At 44.1% G+C, this 20,023-nt stretch overlaps 1 protein-coding gene across 3 annotated transcripts in view; it reads right to left on the bottom strand.

Moving 5' to 3' along the window:
• The window catches only part of CRHR2 (corticotropin releasing hormone receptor 2), a 156,728-nt gene extending 136,935 nt beyond the window's left edge, over positions 1 to 19,793 (bottom strand). Inside the window, exons 1-2 of one of the 3 annotated variants that reach the window (XM_066991399.1) lie at positions 19,587 to 19,793; positions 5,219 to 5,312 (exon numbers count right to left, since the gene is read on the bottom strand). In XM_066991399.1, the coding sequence (XP_066847500.1) occupies positions 5,219 to 5,312; positions 19,587 to 19,652 (160 nt within the window). In that variant the 5' untranslated portion in view covers positions 19,653 to 19,793. The remainder of the gene's footprint in view (positions 1 to 5,218; positions 5,313 to 19,586) is intronic. The other 2 variants (XM_048062354.2, XM_048062352.2) reach the window with 2 other exon arrangements.
• Between the last annotated feature and the right edge of the window lie 230 nt (positions 19,794 to 20,023).

The following is a 20,023-nucleotide window of genomic DNA, read 5'->3' as shown; positions in this document are numbered from 1 at the left end:
CCTAAACAAAATGTAGAAAGCTCAGATTTTGTTTGAGTAAAGTTCCAAGAAGATGGAAATTATTTAAAAATGAAACTGTTCATTGAGTCTGCAAAGTCCCTTTTCTCACAAATGGACACACTTACAAAACCTTATTTTCAGATGTTTGCACTTGTGCCAGGTACACAGAGATGGGTCTATCTAGGGATATCATAAAAACAAACAATGATGGAAACAAAAGCCTTTTAATGAATGGTCAGCTTCAAGATGGCAGAAACACTGTACCAACGTAGCATCAAGTCTTCATAATTTTTCTGACCAAAGGGATAGGAAATAATTTTCTGAAAATAAAGTTAACAATTTTAAATGTTTAAAATGAAGATTGTACTTTTGTACTTTTTTTTTTTTAATTGTACATGAATATTTCAAATTAAAGTTAAGCTAAATGTAATGTCTAAAACAGAAGTAAAATTATGTTATTTATTTAATTGGTTGTCTAAAGAAAACTTTCAAATTTTCCTTTCAACAAGAAACCCACACTTTAGGATGCTACTGTTCCCGAGTTCATATGGTTTTGTCACCATTCTACACAAACACACACCCATATGCTCCCCCCAATACACAGAGACACAGGCACACACATGCACATTTACTTTATACATACATACTTTTCATAACTGGAAACGGAATCAGATCCATGACGTTGAAGGATGAATGTAGTGGTATTCGAAGGTCTGAAATAACTCTTACGTACATGCCTTTTTTTTGTTACAGAGGAAACACTTTTGCATCTTGATGTCATTAAATCAGGGTAGAAGGACAAAGATCATGCAACAAAAACACAGTAATCAGCTGCTATCTTTCAGTATACACTCATATTGCTAACCTGCTAAGGCACTTTGAGTACACATGCTCCCTTTCCCACATGGCTGTCACTGCTGTCTAACATGTTTTTGAACAGTTTATCCTGAAAAGTGATACTAACGTATACCACAGGAGCTGTCTGTGGCTGTCTGTGGCTGGTTTACACAAGACCTCTAGGCAAGAAGGTGTCTTAGTAGCTCAATGCTGACAGCCAGATTAAGGAGTTATCTCAGTGTGACAGTGACAAGAGAGGAAATTTGATTCATGCTTGAGAATGCCATGTGATTTCATAAATCCTTCTTTCAAACGAACCTTGCTTTGGCCAGTGCCTGTGCAGGAGGCGTAAGGAGTGCTCACTTATGTCTCATGTTTGATGAGATTCACTGTGGGACCTGTAAGAGGTTCAAGAAAGGATAAGAAATGAAAACTACCTTTTCTATCTTCCGTTTGGTGTTATTGTAAGTCCTGAAGAAGCTTCTAGTATAACTCACTGTCCCATCAACAGGAAAAATTATGAAAATCTCCAAATGATGTCAGGTTCTTTGGGACTTTACCAGCAACTTTGAGGAGTTGTGTGTTGGAATCCAACCTAGGATACGTTCCTCCCACACTCACTGATATGTTCCCTATTTGAGAGCTTCCCTGGAGACTTGAGAAGACAACTTGAGAAGTATAGGACAGAGTTTGTACAGATGGAACCCTGCATCATGTAGAATCAGGAGTCTGGTACCATTTCTGTGGGACAGCAGTCTTTCACCACGCTGCAGTGACCTGAATAAGGGAAAGGAACCATGCCCAGCCTCAAGAGTATCCAGTGAAACAAGGGAAATAAATAATTTTTCCTTTCAGTGAATCCGAGGACTTCGTGAAATGAAATGCATGACACATCTGATCTACTGTCTCCCATTTACTGGGTTGTTTGAATAGCCTTAAACATCATAAATGCAAATTGCAACCTTCAAAGTGAGTGCAGGATAAGAAAGAGGAAGAAAACAGAGAATGTAATTCTTATGTTAACACACTAAGTACAGTAGTACTGGCCATCCACTTTCTAGTTTATTTTTTTGGAAGAAGATTCTGTTTTTAGATGAATCTGCTTTATTAAGGTCTTAAAGATTGCGTGGTGAAACCTGTCAATGGACTAAAAAGTGGGATAAAAAGACTTCCATTGAGATCAAAAGTGAGTAGGAACAGATGTAAGACAGGACCTGCAGTCTCTAGTGAAAATATGTAAGATAGGAAAGTCAAAGTATGTGAAGGGAAGCATGATGAATTTCATCATGTCATCTGGTCATCCTGCATATTCCTGTAATTCCAGTCAAACCATACGAAGAGAGAACAACATCAGGAACATGTTCAGCTGAGTCATTGTACAAAAGTTCTGCCATTTCAACCAATACTTCTTATGTATGAAAACAAAGTAAGAATTAAAAATTAAATAAAATCCCTCTTCAGGTCCGCAGATACACACACAATCCCATCAAGATCAAACGCTGCACGCAAGCACTCACAAAGGTGTAATCCAGGAATTTTTTGAGGAAACAAAACCCAAAAGAGAGTGAATTATATTGCCTTTCACCTCTTAACAAGCATTGCTTGGCTTAAATCATGTCAGACTGAATTCACAATGTCATTTACTCAGCAATTCAGTGCACTTAAACATAAATGAAAATCTCAAAAGCATTTTATGCCATCTGTTTGGGATACTTATTGTGAACATATTTGGAGGCTGAAGTTAGAAATTATAAGGGGAGGAAATTAACATCTTGGACTAATTAACAGCATCATCTGGAAAAGAGACACGGAATATAACCAATTACAAAACTTTCATGTTTCTCTTCTCCCAGCTATAAATAAAGATTGTTCAGTATGTCTATCTTTGGAATTTTTTGTTGTTGTTGTTTTATTTTATTGATTTTTTTCCTCTTTAAAAGACTAGATTTGCGCAGTGTCAAAGATTATGATCAGAAAAAAGCCAAAGACATTTCAGACTCTGTGGTTCTGGTCTGACTCTGCACATCCATGTTGCTGGGTAAAGCAAACAATGTTTCAGTGTGATACATCCTTACTATTATGAGGGTTCAAAATGCACACAGCTAAGCTAATTTTGGACGACAATATATCTATAGGAGTTTTTTCATCTTTGGATCCTTTCAGAGGGAAAAAAAAATCAAAAACAAGGTTTCTCTGCCCTGATTTACATCTTAGTTTAGGACAAAGCAACGCTCCAGACTTTTGACTATATTGGCTATGTTTCACTGATTATAAAGGTGGAGATCACTGCATTGTAGATTCCATTTTTAATAAGAAGACTCATAGCTGAAAAGTCCAGACCTTTTTAAAGATCCTGCAATCATCATGTGAAACAAGAGAAACATGCAGTGGCAAGAAGCACCATGTTGGTGATCCACCATGTTGAGAAGAGTACATTGACTAATACTAAGAAAAAAATACACTTTTGCCCGTAGAAGGTCCTGAAGTTCACTTTATGTTCATGCATGAGTCTGGATTTATGTCCAACTCGTCTGAACATGAGGCAGCTTAGGGTTTTACTACATGTATAAGCCCATGCTCAACAAAAAAGAGTACAGGCTCACAGGATTTCAAAATATGCTGCAGAAAGGTATATTCTATAAACATACCTTATAAAGGTATGTTGGATTGTCTCTATATAACAATCAAGTCACATTAACTTTAGAGCAGTGCTTTATTTCTCTGATCAGTGATACCTTACAATAATAGTACAATGTAAGAGACTCTTGTGACTTCTCTCTAGCCTTTTCATATTACAGTGCTATTATAAGAGTTGCACTCAGCCTGAGAAGATGCCTTGTGTTCATGCATCACGTAAATAGCTCAGATTTTTTTTTTATTTTTTTTTTGCCAACAATTAGGAATTAAAGTGTTTGCCAAAGTTTAAGACAGTCTGGTGTGAAATAATAATATTTTTGCAATAAAAGGTCTGGAAAAGAAATAATACACTATGAATTAATGGAAAATTTTATGATAGTATTTTCAGAAATATTCAAAGGTCAAAGAACATCTGAAAGAAGGGTCCGAAACTTATGTAAAGTTTCACAGAACCTCATCTATCTTTCCTTTGTTTCTAGCTACAAAATAAAATAGAATGTCATTAAAACTTGTACAAGCAAATATACCACATCAGGCAAAGTTGCTCCCTGGAACACAATGCCACAAGTTACAGAGCTCAGATTAGATTCATAATACAGGTCAACACACCCATTTATATGCAAATTAACAGGCAGTTAAGGCAACAAAACTTTCAGACCTCAGTCTGATCATCTTATCTAGATCAGTTTATTGTCCTTATGCAATATATAGAGTCAGAGTAAACCACAATTGATTTGATATATGGAAAGACTTCTTCCTTGAACCTCATTTGCTTTGTCATTTCTTAAGGCTGGAGAACTGTTTAAATGATAACATCTACATTCCGACAAGGTATTTTAAACTCCTCCTTCTGTGACGATTTTCTGTGGGGAAAGCAAAGGGGAAAAAAACAATCCTAATTCCCCCATTGAATCACTCATTGCAGCACCCACCCTTGGCCATCCTGCTTTCAAAAACTGGTATAAAGAAAGAAAAGGCCGCACATTCCCCCCAACCTTTCCTGCTCTTTGTGCTTAACATTCTGTAGGGTCTGCAATATTCCATTCTCCCTTCATCCCACTGCCAGTGTCCCTAAGTTCCCCTGTACTATCTCTGTCCTGTATCAGAAAAGACTTCTCTCCTAACCTGAAAAGTTAGAGTCAGGCTTTGGAGAACTGGGGGTGGGATCAGGAAATAGAAATTGCAAAGTTTTGAGGTTCAACATGTTCTGATTTGGAGGACTGGTATTTTTCATGTCAATTGGCCTGACCAAAATGGTAAAAGGTTCACCCCTAGCCTGTATAAGCTTCAGTCAGGTCAGAGCACCCCAGTTTCTACAGTGAATGTCATACAAGGGCTGGATTTGACTACCACATCCACCACACTTTGCCTGCCCAGCTTTGATAAGCCATGAGGCCCTTGGAGAACTGCAGACTGCCTTTAACAAGGAGTCTGGACCAGTCTGGATACAGATGCTTTAGAAGTACTGTCCTTCAACGATCATATCGGTTAGTGAGTACAGTCAGCTCAACAGATTAAATCACAAAAAAAGGCTGCCAATATTAGTACACCTGAAGTTCTTTCCAGGTGTGCAAACTTCAAAGTTTTCTTCCCATGTCACACCACTGCATGTTCTTGCCAATGAAAACTGAAGGCTGGAAGCACTAAGTTTATCTCAGCAGGAAAAGATGTTCCTGGAGCAAGGACACTTTGAAAACAGATCCTGGAGTAACAAGAAGCCACTGAGAAATGGAGAAATAAATACCTGTGACATTGGTGCGGGCTGATAAAGCTTCACAGTACTTTTCCAGCAGAACAGACAAGGGCAGGTTCACAGAAGATTCACAGTGGAGAACTATCTGGATGAATAGACAGAAGCAATACAAACAAACAGTAAAGCATCAGCAAAGGGCAGAATTCCTTATTCATGAGTACAAAAATCCCCAGTATTTCATAGCAGTTCCCATTCATAATTGGTTCAGGTGCAGACATTCCCTCATGACAGAGGATTTTTGGTTATACTTGCTTAGGTCCACAACATCAGGAGGCATTCATGTGACTAAAGGTAGGCATCTACAAATGAACTACCTATCCTGGACCTCTTGTGGTAGACAGTCAATGGCCTTAACAAAGCTCAGGGCACAGTTTTTCTCACGTAAAATAGAGTAGCTGAATCACATCCCATTACAGAATGGGTGGATGTGTGGGATTTCTATCAACTACCCTTAAAAGGCTACGTGGCTGCTGAAGATCCTTACATAGTCAAGACAGAGAGACAAGAAACACCAAAGGGCACTTCAAAACGTTTAAAAAACGTACTTCCACTGACCGGATAAGATAAGTTGGCATCTCTGTAAGGTGATCCATTACTTTTAACAGCCAGTAAAAAATACGCAAGCTTCTGACTCACAAAATTCTGAGTTCTGAGCCCTCCACTGAAGGCAAATGATAGTGAGAATGAGAGTAGCAGTGTCAATATAGATGCTTCAAGAAAGCTGCAGGTTCAGGATTGGACAATGTCACATCACCAAGAAAGTTTTAGGAAACAGATATTTAGAGGTGAAGCCAAAGAATATGTTGTCGTTTCCACACTTGAAAGTAAAATTACTGAAATGCCCACTGCAGACCAAGGACAGAAGACCACAGGACTGTAGATCTAAACGTGCAGATGATTTGGGATACTGCTTGGAGCAAGAGAAGCTCTTAAAAAGCCCTTTAAGAAAGGCAGCACCAAATGCGCTGAGAAAATTCGGGAGTCACAAATCAATGACAGAAAGTTCAATTTTCAAACTGTGAAACAAAATCTTCCTGACTACTTCTGAGGGGCAAATAAAGCCTTGGTAGCAAAAGAAATGTCTTTGCTTTTCTACTTATGCTGAATGACTAATATAACACAGTCAGCTTTTGCTCAGGGAAACAACCATAATCCTTGAATATTGATGTTATATTTCAGTGCTTTAAGGTACGTTAAGTGATTGCAGAATCCTTTTTATGTTACTGAATTCCTTATCACTCAATAAGAAGTGGAATAAATTATCATGACAATGGAATTCATCAGCAGTGTTGGTCTCTCAAAAACTTTTCTTTGTCCCACACCATTTCTATATATTTCTCACTTTGCTGTTATTTTACAAAATAGGAAGTCTTGGAATACAAACAAAAATCCTTTATCAAACTTTATTCTTTTTGAATAAACACCACGAAGCTGCTGTTTCTCACCCAGGAAGACTTGAACTTTCACCTCCTATAGCAAAGCCTTTCAGGCCACTGGCCATGCACAGTCAGGTCAAGGAGACGGGGAAAGGCAAGGGCCCTGTGCTGAAGCCAGGGCAGATGCCATCTTGCAGGGCACAGTACTCCAAGGGAGCCAGCCAGAAAGCAGGCTCTGTAGTGGTCATGTCAGACCCAGTCACGTGAGCTGACATAGCAGAGGCATTTCTTCCTTCTGTCCCTCTGCCCCTCTGCTACCTCACAAGCCAAAGCGCTCTCTCACTTCAAAGAAGAAACTTGAGATGTCTCCATGTACTGTAAATACACTGCGTGTTCAGCTGTCCGCTTCATAAGATGATGGGAAAGAACTAACAGAGGTCAAGTTTAGCACAGATTGTGTAGGAACAAGAAAGGTTAAATGTCACATTTGCTTTAGGGTCAACTTAGGTTCATTTGGCTAGAGGGAAAAGTGCCTTCCACATATTACGTTACTTTTGCTTTCATTTTCTCTCCACTAATCAGAGTGAACAGCTTTCTTCCATGTGATACTTTCCAAAAATCGTATTTAAAGCAGACAAACCACAAAAGCCTAAAAATAAGCATTTAAAACAATTAAGAGCAGGGAAAGGGAAGGGAAGGGAAGGGAAGGGAAGGGAAGGGAAGGGAAGGGAAGGGAAGGGAAGGGAAGGGAAGGGAAGGGAAGGGGGAAGGGAAGGGAAGGGAAGGGAAGGGAAGGGAAGGGAAGGGAAGGGAAGGGAAGGGAAGGGAAGGGAAGGGAAGGGAAGGGAAGGGGGAAGGGAAGGGAAGGGAAGGGAAGGGAAGGGAAGGGAAGGGAAGGGAAGGGAAGGGAAGGGAAGGGAAGGGAAGGGAAGGGAAGGGAAGGGAAGGGAAGGGAAGGGAAGGGAAGGGAAGGAAGGGAAGGGAAGGGAAGGGAAGGGAAGGGAAGGGAAGGGAAGGGAAGGGAAGGGAAGGGAAGGGAAGGGAAGGGAAGGGAAGGGAAGGGAAGGGAAGGGAAGGGAAGGGAAGGGAAGGGAAGGGAAGGGAAGGGAAGGGAAGGGAAGGGAAGGGAAGGGAAGGGAAGGGAAGGGAAGGGAAGGGAAGGGAAGGGAAGGGAAGGGAAGGGAAGGGAAGGGAAGGGAAGGGAAGGGAAGGGAAGGGAAGGGAAGGGAAGGGAAGGGAAGGGAAGGGAAGGGAAGGAAGGAAAGGAAAGGAAAGGAAAGGAAAGGAAAGGAAAGGAAAGGAAAGGAAAGGAAAGGAAAGGAAAGGAAAGGAAAGGAAAGGAAAGGAAAGGAAAGGAAAGGAAAGGAAAGGAAAGGAAAGGAAAGGAAAGGCTCATTAATGCGGAATTTGTGCTTTTGTCACACAAGTACTCTCATAATTTACTAACATGAAGTAACAAAAACACATATACAGCAATATATGATACATGCAACATGCCTTAATGGATCTACATGGAGAGCTGTGGGCACAGAAGAATATCTGACTCAACATAATAATGCCTCCTCGCAATTCCCACCAGGATTTGTGGTTATTTCATGCAGATTAGAGAGGATTTGTAGCTTAATTTTAAAAACAATCAGCATAGACTCCTGATCTGAGAGATTATTGTGTTCTTCCAAGTAGTGATATATATATAGAAATAAAACAAACACTGATACTGTGATTCACCCACATCGGAGAGGTTGGTTTCTTCTCTCTAACATGTAGGAAATGGCCACAGCAATATATACACGCCCAAACAGCTATGAATAGCAGACAAAGCTGTCAGTTTATAGAGTCATAGAATCACAGTATCAAGGTTGGAAGAGACCTTCAAGATCATCTGGTCCAACCATCCCACTCCCACCAATGTCACCACTAAACCATGTCCCTAAGCACCACGTCCAACCTCTCCTTGAACACCCCCAGGGACGGTGACGCCACCACCTCCCTGGGCAACCCGTCCCAATGCCTGACTGCTCTTTCTGAGGAGAAATGTCTCCTCATTTCCAACCTGAACCTCCCCTGGCGCAACCTGGGGCCATTCCCCTCTAGTCCTGTCACTAGTTACTATGAGAATAGGCCAACCCCCAGCTCCCCACAGCTTCCTTTCAGGTAGTTGCAGAGAGCAATGAAGTCTCCCCTGAGTCTCCTCTTCTCCAGACTAAACAACCGCAGTTCCCTCAGCTGCTTCTCACAGGAATTGTGCTGCAGGCGGCTACCACAGAGATACAATGAAAGTTTATTATTAACATCTTGAAAGTTTAAATATTGAGCAATTAGAAGCAGCAGAGAGGATGAAGTCAGCATGACTGGAAACTGAAAGAAAGAGCAGAAGTGGAAAAGGATGACACATGACAGCGCAACATTTGCTGCCAAGATGGGAGAGCGAAGCTCAGGAGGCACTGGATGCTCCCAAACATGGACAGACACATGCACTCTGCTTTCCCATTCTGACGTAAGAACCCCCAGATACCATATTCTAGTTGTCTAATAAAAGCCAACTTTTTAGAAAGAGCTGTATGTTATACAGGCTCCCTGTAACACACTGGCTGGTGGCATGCTGAACAAAAGCAGAGGTGCTGATATCTGAGACAGCTGCGAAGTAGCAGAGTGAGTATTCCCCCCTACAAAATATGTAGATCTCGTACTTATGAGGTCCTAAAGAAATCTACCCTGTGAAACTATAACAGTATCTTGTCAGAAGTCCTCTCCCAGAGAAGCAGTGGGATTCATCTCACATAGCTCAGACCTCCCAGTACAGAGAGCTGCTGGGAGCTGATCACCGAGGGTCCCCTTTGCAGTTCAGGGAGAGAAGCAAGAATTTTTCTGGTGCAGTTCATCTGCCATAGTCTAATTCAAACGAATCAGGCCCTGGCCTCCACTGGTTCCTTAGCTGGGTCTCACCCAGTGTAAGGACAGTGTAATTTGTAGGAATCTCTGCTGCAGGTATGTACCTTTAATAAAGCGAACCCCTCCTAATTTTTCTTTAGACACCACACACAAAAGTATAGGTAAAAACATGAGGAGAGGAGAGGAGAGGAGAGGAGAGGAGAGGAGAGGAGAGGAGAGGAGAGGAGAGGAGAGGAGAGGAGAGGAGAGGAGAGGAGAGGAGAGGAGAGGAGAGGAGAGGAGAGGAGAGGAGAGGAGAGGAGAGGAGAGGAGAGGAGAGGAGAGGAGAGGAGAGGAGAGGAGAGGAGAGGAGAGGAGAGGAGAGGAGAGGAGAGGAGAGGAGAGGAGAGGAGAGAGGAGAGGAGAGGAGAGGAGAGGAGAGGAGAGGAGAGGAGAGGAGAGGAGAGGAGAGGAGAGGAGAGGAGAGGAGAGGAGAGGAGAGGAGAGGAGAGGAGAGGAGAGGAGAGGAGAGGAGAGGAGAGGAGAGGAGAGGAGAGGAGAGGAGAGGAGAGAGAGAGGAGAGGAGAGGAGAGGAGAGGAGAGGAGAGGAGAGGAGAGGAGAGGAGAGGAGAGGAGAGGAGGAGATTTTTATCCTTTTTTATTCTTTCAATTAGGCAATTCAAGTAAATTAATTTGAGAAATCCTTCTGGCTCAAAGGCAACCAGATTAATGGTAAGCTCTCCAAATACACCATTTCTACAATGAGATCGAGTACTCATCTGAACGTAAGTCACAGTAATTTTTAGAGCTGCATAACAGAATTGGGAAGGAGTAGCTCAGAGCAGCAGTCCAATTAAATGCAAAAAAAAAAATGTTAGTTTGTGCCCACAGAAGCTCAGTTGAGGGAAACAGATGCATCTAACTTCACCATGAAAATATAATTAGTGGAAGAGCTTCATGCAGCAAATTCAAAGCAAATCCCACTCTTCCTTGACAAAACCCAGACCCTGTTCAAATACAGCTTGGGAGTTTCCAGGGTAGGTGGGCATCTGGCAACTTTTACAGGGGTTCCTGCCATCATCAGTACTTGCATGTGAAAACAGATGTTTTGGGGAAAACTCCAGGTATTCAGTGGAATGTGCTTATAAAAAATGCCAACGTTTGTCTGAGAAGCTCTTACTCTCCAACAAGAGATAGCAATACAGCAAGGAGAGCCAGAATATCTGCAGGCTGCTAACAACTTTAAGGAATAAGCACAACCCTGTGACTGGAGAGCGCTACTCAGAGAGGGAAAATGGGACAGCCTGTGAACGGAGGGGGTGGAAGTCTTTCCCGTGGTGAGGATGGCTACTTTCCTGTAGCGTGGGTACTTCTGACCAAGGTTTATGCAAGGGGATGCTCATTAAAGGATGGTGCTAGAGGGCTACCACAGTGGAAATATTTTGCTTATTGAATAACCAAAAAAAAACCCTCATTAAATCATAAAATATCCTGAGATGAAAGGGACCCACAGGGATCATCGAGTCCAACTCTTGGGTCCCTAAAGAACCACCCAAAACCCGGACCCTGTGTCTGAGAGTGTTGTCCAAACATCTCTCAAACTCCGGCAGCTCCGTGCCATGACCACTGCCCGGGGGAGCCTGTCCCAGTGCCCGACCATCTCTTGGTGAGGAACCTTTTCCTAACATCCAACCTCCCCTGTCCCAGCTCCATTCATTTCAGTTCTATACTTAAGATATCTTTGGCCATTCTCAGCTCTGTAACTTAGCTTTGCTTAACACAGCAGCATTTGGCAGTGTACAGTAGTTTGGCTCCGCTTCACCAGAAAAATAATTTCCATTTGTGACGGAAGGTCTAAATAGAAGTTTTCACAGGAACCTGCAACCTGAAGCCTGAGCCAGCTAAGGTTACAGTAAAAGGAAAGATTGCTTCCCCAGCTCCCGAAAAACGCTCTCCTTTTTAGTCACCCTTCAGCTCTTTCAACTCCCCGTCACTATTTGCCTCTATGTTAATCTTAGAGGCCAGCTAATACCAGCTGGTGATCCCCAAACGATTTGGGAGATGTTGCCCTGTGATCCTACAGGCCAGCATGTATTTGCAGCTCTTCCAGGAAGTCTGGAAAAGCAGAATGTAAGTCTGCAAGGAGTGGGAAGTGCGACCTCAGTTCAATAAAGCAACTGAACACATGCTCTGTTCTAAGCGTGAAATTAAATTCATCGTAATTCAGAAATACATTAAAAAGACTCAAGCATCTGCTACACTGAGGCCACAACTATCAGCACGGCTGTCTTTGGAACTTGAGGATACACCTTCACGAAGCATCTGCCTATGTGCTTTGCTGAGGAAAGGAGTCAGGGAGAGGTTCTTCACCCGCTGCAAGGCATGCATGTGCTCCGTGCCTTTCTGGGTACACTGAGAAACTGCTTAAAGCAGTTTAAGCATTTTAAATGCTTAAACCATGAGCCAGCCTGGACTGACCAAGCCTCCATGCCCTCCCAAAGAAAAATGAGATATTAAAAAGGATTAAAATAACATTTGAATCATGGGCTACAGTTGTCTTCAAATAAAACTGTTTAAAGGAAAGACTTTTCAGTTTCATACTCTTGTAGAGTTTTGCTCCTCATTCCCCGTACCTGTGGATATCATGTTCAGTACCTGGAAGGGGAGCAAGCCCTTCACAGCACTCCTGGCTTCACGTGTGCCCTTTTCCTTGGTCTTTACATCATGACTAACTCTTCTCCACTCTTTCCACACAGTTCACGTTATCATAAATCCCCTCAGCATCTCGTCTGGGATTCACCCCACTCAACTACTTCATAAGCCATTGTTTTAGTGGAAGACAGAAGCACTATCAAGGCACCACCCATGACCTCTGCTTCAAAGATATAGTTTAGCATGAGATGACTTACACACTGGTGACACACCACACAGGGAACCCAGGCTGAGTAGCTCAAATTTACAAGCGACACTTACTCAGATGAACATCAGTATCTCAGCTATCGCTCCCAGGCAAACTACCTGAGCAGGACCTGCAAGGATCAGTCACCCATCCATCGTTATCATGCCGCCACTCACACTTCAAGGCCTCCCTTCAATGGGCTCCCAAGTTCCAGCTCATCAAATACAAACTCTTCATGCTTGTTTTTCTGCCAGAATGCTCCCACCTTTTTTACCATTACCCGTTCTGGATCAAGACTTATCCAGACAGTGGTATCTGCACTCATTGTCAGGTGAATGCAAGCAATGGACCCTCTACATCCCCCATAAAATGTTCCTTTGGCCCAAGACTTGATGGCAGTTCACTGCTGATGAGCAATGTCACCTCATGCTGTCCATCCACAACTTTTTCCCTAAAGCTGCTAGCTCTTGGGCTGGAGCTCATCATTAGTTTTTGAAAAGTGCATATCATAGAGAACTGGAACAAGAGAAGGTCTAAAATCAGTTTCACACACACACACACACACCCCCAAAGGGGAATTATAGAGCTGCTGGACTCTTCTCAGAAGGCATCATTCACGGGTTGCAGCTAGGGAACAATCTAACAGGACATGACAAAGAAGTATGCACCATGACGGTGCCTGAGCATCAGAAATGGGGTTCAGAGATGTTGTGAAATCCCTGTGTTTGCAGAATTCTGAACGAAAACTCAGTGAGGCCCAAGCAGCAATATCTGGTTTTGGAGTTAGCCTTGCTTTGAGCAGGTGACTGGACAAGAGACCTCCAGCAGTCCATTCCAACACTACTTTTTTTTTTAATGTTGGTAGATTTTTAAATTTCATTATTCTAGAATATACAGTCTCTATGGTAATAAAAAATAATAAATAAAATGAAAAAGAAGTCAGTAACTCCCAAACCCTTCTAATTGGCAGTGTTATAATTAACAATTTACAGACTGTATCTTGATTTTTTTTTCACTCATATTTCTAGTATTTTGGGCTCTGTTCTCACAGTCATAATTAAAAGATTATGCCAAATGCCATGAAAAAGTACTTTATTTTTTTTTAATATATTTAAAGGTAGAATTTCCATTTTAGCATTCTTTTCTGTCAGAAATAAATACCGAAAGTCTGCAAAGAGTTGAAAATATTCATTAAATTAATGAATATTCATGAAATTCACTTATTCACTTATTCACTGGGGGGTTGTTACTGTTAGGAGGTTCTCTGAAGTTCAAGATGGACTAAGTAGCTGATCTCCCAGCAGACGGAACGTGGCGCAGGATGAAGAAAAGTCCTCACTCCATCTGACTTGGAGCACACCTGGTCAAACTGCTGTCATCTGCTCTGAGCGGTCATTCTGCTCTGCTTGCCAGCCAAAGGGTAACTCTGGCTTTCCTCGCGGATTTGAAAGAGTCAACCAGCAACAGAAGGTGCAGGCTGGTGCCTGGACGTCCTTGCTCCCAAGACAAGGAAACAGCAGGAGCAGGAGCACAGCGGGAACTGGAACTGAGAAAGCTGAGCAGTGGCGCCTGTGATGGCCACACCGCAAAGCAGAGCTGGGGGAGCTGGCTCACGCGCCACCTCTCTGCTCCTGCTGGCATGAGACTCCTGAAACCCAAGCTGTGGCTGGGCTCTGGGAGTCTGCTACTGCCACTCAACAGGGAATCAATACTTTAGTCCGTGCAGGAGACGCCTGCTAGCAGAGCCTGGCTGCCAGCCCTGCCGACAACCCGCTCAGGCTCATCAGCTCACTTCCTTTTACTCGCTTTCGCCTTCTTCCCTCCTTCCTCCCAGAACTTCCCTTCCGCTGGAAAAGCCACCCCTGTTGGAGGACAGCAGTCCCAAAAGTGAGGCAGCACGGAGATAACAGCACTCAGAAAGCCTCCAGTGTCTCAGAGACTTGGGTAGCAGCAAGAGAGATTATCCCACAGCCCTCAGAGGCGGGTGGCTCTCTTCCAGTTCTCTGGCACCTCAGCTACTATTACCAGGGCAAGGGCTTAGCATTGTAGCGAGGACAGCTAATGTATTTTGATCTCCATCTGCATTGCTCACTATTTACTTTCCCGGCATACACAACCCAGAGCAGATAGTTATTCAGCCAGGATTACGCAAAACTTTTTAGAGCTTTAATTAGTTTCACTTTCTTACAGCTCTGTCGAAGAAGTACTTTTCATCTCTCGAAATACCAAGTGGATTTCCTTTCGTATTTAGAGAAAACAAGCCACCTTCCTGTACAAACATGTCATTTAATGGCTCATTCCCAGAGGACAGCTTCCAAGTTGAGCTCCACGACAGAGCTGTCAGGCTGCGGAAGGAGACACGCAGGGGCACAAGCAGCATGCTCCCAGCACCTGACTCACTGCACGGGCTCGTTTGCACTGCCCCAAGGTACTCGCGAGCCAGAGGTCAGGACCGGGTGTCGAAACCCATCTCTGTGCACTGCCCTTCTCAGAACGCTGCTGTCACTACCACAGCCCTTCCCAAATGGCTCGGCCTTTGGCAAGCTTGGCCTTTGGCAGGCCTTTTGCTTCGAGAGCCAGTCCAAAGGATCCCGAACTGAGAAGCGATCGCTGCTTACAAAACCACAACGTGCTGTATGGCAAAGACCAGCGTAGGGAGCATCTAACAGTCACCTCCACACTGACACCAAAAACTGGAGGAGAAAATTTCATACATTTGGCCATGACTGGTGAAATTCAAGCAGCCATTTATCTGAAGGACAGTACTTGATGGCTGACTCTCATCGCAGTGCTAAATGACTGGTTTCTATTCGTCTTCTCTTGTCATAAGGACTACAGAAAATTTTATCAAGCACTTCAGAGGAAAAATAAAATGCATAAAGCTCTTTACCCAACGCTAGCCAGTTCAAACCAAATATAGCTATTTACATAAGAATTAAACGGATTAGCTAAAAAAAAAAAAAAACACAACAGTATTCCATTATAAAGAAGTAGGTTGATAAAGCAAACCAGCAACAAGTGTTTACTTGTCAAGGCTGGCACTTATGAACAGTAAAGATAATGAGGCAAAGATGATGTTTATGCATTGCTTTGATGCATAACATTGCGTATCTAGAGGGGCAAGGAGGTGCCACAGGCTCACTGGACAGCTCCAGCTTCACCTCTCAGAATTAATAGCTGCAATTTAAGTGAGAACAAACTACATTTGAGATCAAAACTGGCATAGGTCAAAAGAAAAGGAGACTGTGTACATGGTCAATATTTGATTTAGTCATTTCAATTTACAGGCACAGAGCACAAATGTAAATTACTGAAGAGGTGCTATTTACTGTATAAAATTCTGTTCTAAAGTAAACCAGCTTTCCCCCAAAGTCTCCTTCTTGGGTTTACAGTGCTGCAAACCTGAAAGTGACAAACTAAAAATGATCGAATTCAGCAACGAGCAAAGTGTGTTTTTACCACCTACATTTCCTCACTTCCCTCCCACAAGATTAAAAAAAAAAATAAATCATGCAGAGCTATTTTAAAAATCCAGAAATATGCAAATTTTTGTTCTAATGCCAATTTTTTTTTTTTTTAATATTTTGTTTAATAATATAATGGACAACACAAAAATAAAAAGAAAGACGGAAACACACGTCCTTAAAAAGCTGGTATTATCCACTAGCCTGGTATTTTCATTGTGAATCTCTCAGATCATCACATCACCAGCAGGATCCCGCAGTAATCTCTAGCACAAAGAAAGCTGATCGCTGGACTCAAAGCAATGAAGAGTTTGCTTTGGAGGAAAATGCCTCCCTCGGGCACTCATGGAGAACCCTGAGCAATGGGAGTACGGCACGCTCCATCTAAGCTAATAAATCAAACAGTGCGAAGGTCTGTTTTAAGCACTTAATCATTTACACTGTTAAATTTTTAGGATGGTTCCTGGCCACGTTTTTGCCCCAGGCAATCCAGAAATATCTCAAACAGTTCCCGGGAATGATCTGGGAGTGAGGCTGCACCATGGACTGTTCTCAATGCGCAGCTTGTACACAGTCCCTATTTTAGAGTCTGAAGGAGTGTAATAGTATGGGTAGAAGCCACTCTCAGGCATTTGGTCTGAAGGTTGAAAAACTGTCCTAGCAGTCTTAACATACTAGTAGACATACAACCTCTGTGAGTGAAACAAAGTGTGTGGACCTCATAGTCCTCGTGCTGCAACGAGATCCCAGAACTGTCTTCCCCCAGCAGCTTCAGTGGCGGCACGCAAGAAGCAGGGCAGGCATAACTGCAACGTGTCTGGTTTGCAGCACGAGGACCGCAGAGTTCAGGTGACTTAATTATTATTTCTCCTCAGCTCTTGACAGAATAGTAATATCTAAGCAGATGTCTTGCATGGACAGAAGCAAAAGTCTGCTTTCTCTCTGGCTAAGGGCAGCTGTGATTATCACTGAAACGTTTCTTGGCAAAACCACCGTCAGCCAACATCAGCCGTTCTTCGTTGCGTACAACCACCTCCTTCAAACGTACCGCAATTATCACACAATGGCTACAGCCCTGTCAAAGCACTCCAGCAGCAAAGGCTGCTCATAATGGGTTATTTATGCTGCATTAGTTCACAGTAGCACTGAATTTTGGCAGTCTTAGACCAGGAATATTATTTAACTTGTCACCACTGGCTGATACACTCTAACTGCTCTGGTTTTAACAGCTTCAGGAGAGAATATGAATTAAAGCAAGCTCTGCTTTTGTTTTTGATGAATAATCCTCCCCCCCCCCCCATCCAAATTACATGAGCACAGCAAGGGCTCTATATCAAAATGTCAAAAGAATCGTTTAACTTTGTGTCGTGTTTTTTTCTTTCTTTCTTTTTTTTTATTTTTTTTTTCACTTTCAAGTATTTGCATTTTCCAGTGTATCATATGTACAGAAACCCTTTAAGAGAACATAAATCTCAGAGCCTACTAAGCAAGTCTTCACCCTCTTGCTGACCAGCCCTGTGAAATCTGACAGGCCGTTTGCACCAGCATTTTCATCTGGCAGATCTAATTCCACGCTAGAAAGTTGCATCATTTCATACCTGCAGTTCCCATAAAGCACAATTGCTCAGCTGCTGTGAAAACTTGTTTCCTTTACTTAATCACATAAGGGCCGGCTCCCACAAGCAGCCATGCCTTTTCTCAAATCCACAAATGTGAATACAGCCACTGACTTTGAGAAAACATTGAGGTGTTTTCAAGTTAAAGGGGAATTTAAGAGCTTTGGATTCAAGCCAAAGTTTTCAACTGTTGTTCTTAAGCTTCTAGGTGGAAAGTTTTAGCCACCTGTAAAGCAGATACAGGTTTACCAATAATATTTACAGTATTTGCAGGTGAAAACATTCCCCAAAACCATAAAAGCTCTGCTTTTTCTACAACTGGAGCATTCAGAGCTGTTCTAAACATAAGATCCTGCTCCAGCGCGTTATTTCCATATAATGCATAGACATAGACACGAGTCTGTAGCAAACATGCGTATGCTACATCCAAACAAGCTCCTCCATATAAGCACACTCAGATTATACCAGAAGTACACATTTGTCTCAGAATAAACACATTTTATGGAAACTTGGCATTTTGATTCTTAATCTGTGGGTTCTTTTTTTTTTTTTTTTCTTTTTCAGTGCAGCTGTTTCATTTTTAAAGAAGCAACCCAACTACCAAAATTTGGAGCAGTAATTCAAATGCAAAACTACAGGAAAGTGAAAAGACTGTCTGCAGGTTACATGTACAGGGGAAACATGACAGTTTTGATTCACTAAAAATGAATTAGCCTGGCAGCTCTGGGTACCTGCGTACTTTTGATAACCTCACTAGCAAGAAGTCCCATGTGCACTGACCTCTGACCAGGTAAAAAGGACATTGACAGATCTGAGAAATTCTCAGTCTTCTAAGAAATCTACTGCAAAGTTATTAAAACAAAACTGTTGCTCATCTTTGGAGCCTTTTGCTTTCCCAGACCTGTCTTCCATCTGCCCTTGTTTGTAAATTAGATCACAATAAAAGCAAGCAAACAAAAAAGGCAGAACATCCAGAAAAAGAACAGATTTTCTTTCTTTGGTCCAAACGCACTACAGTCCAGAAGGATCCCTGCCCCTTTTTAATGCTGTGGGACCAGCCATAACGAATTACCAGTAAGACCAATGCGTCTCCTGCTTAACCTCTCGCATTTGCTTTGCAAGTATCACTTAACACACTTAACTATCACTAAAACAAACAAGCCACCAAAGAAGTCAGCCTGACTTAGGAGCGTGGGCTGGGAAAGCCGTTTTAAATTCAGACTGAAACAGGCTAATCTTTCCCACACCTCATCCCAGGGAGAAGCTGATGATGAAGGACCACAAGGAAAATCCTCTTTCGTTTTACTCTGGAGAAAGTCAGAGCAAACACGGACGGATGCATGGGCTGAACCACCAGTGTTTGCTGATCCCTGCCGTGAAGAAGTGATGGAAACTGAGCACATGCTGCGAGGAGAGCAAGCAGGGCGGGAGGCTGGGGACAGCAGCCAGGGACACCCAACCGGGGTGGTGGCAGGAAAACCCTTTTTGTCTGGGGAAGGGGCACCCTCAGGGCAGGAGCTGTGACCCCAGTGTCATCCTTGTGCTGGGCCTTTTTGCCAAAAGACCAAGGAAAAGGGATGGTGAGGCGGTTTCTTCACGGAGAAGGGGAAGCCAAGAAGGGCTTTGAGGGGATGGTGTCACCCCCAGAGGTGGGCGGCCACGGGGAGAGGGTATTTGAGCACTGAGGAGTCAAGCGGGATCCATGAGGGATCGGTTAGCGGCCACCTGGACGGGTTCCTGAGGGAATGGGTGGGATCCATGAGCGATCTTTCAGCAGCCACACGGATGGGTCCCTCAGCACTGAGGGGAACAGACAGGATCCATGAGGGATCTGTCAGCAGACACCCGAGACAGGTCCCTCAGCGCTGAGGGGACGGGCGGGATCCATTAGCGGCCACCCGGACAGGTCCCTTCAGTACCGAGGGAACAGACGGGATCCATGAGGGAACCGTTAGCCGCCACCCGCACGGGTCCCTCAGCGCTGAGGGGGACGGGCGGGACCTGCGAGGGACGGGGCACGTCCCCCGCTCCCTCACAGACCGAGCGGGCTCCCCGCGCTCGTGGGGCGTCCCCCGCCCTCCCTTCCCTCCCTGCCTGCCCCCGCGCCGCCCCTTCCCCGGCCCCGGCACTTACGGGCAAGAGCAGGAGCGCGGCGGCCGCCGCCGCCGGGAGGCTGCGCTGCGGCGCCCGCCCCGCCATAGGGGCCGGCGGGGCTCGGGGGGGGGTCTCCCCGGGGCTGGCGCTGCCCGCTCAGCCGGTGGCTCCGCGCTGCCCCGGAGCTGGCATCGTCCCCCCCCTGCTGCTGCCCCTGCCCCCTGCCCGCCGCCGAGGAGCCAGCCCCGGAGCCGCCGGCGTGTCCCAGGGCAAACCCCCGGGAGGGAGGGAAGGAGGGAGCCGGGCGGGGGAGCCAAGCCCGCCCTCCGCCCCGGACGCCTCGGGGATGGAGGCGGCTGGGGCGTGAGGGGGAGAGGGTCGGGGACTGCGACCCCCAAAGCCTCCAGAAATATAGTCTAGATTTCCGTTTCCCCCTGCACTGGATGCAAAAGAGGTCAGTCACCCCCCGCCCGGCA

This window comes from Anser cygnoides, chromosome 2 (genome assembly GCF_040182565.1).
Source record: "Anser cygnoides isolate HZ-2024a breed goose chromosome 2, Taihu_goose_T2T_genome, whole genome shotgun sequence".
NCBI lineage: Eukaryota > Metazoa > Chordata > Aves > Anseriformes > Anatidae > Anser > Anser cygnoides.
Note: the sequence above shows the minus strand (reverse complement) of the source record. Positions and strands in the feature narration are given on the sequence as shown.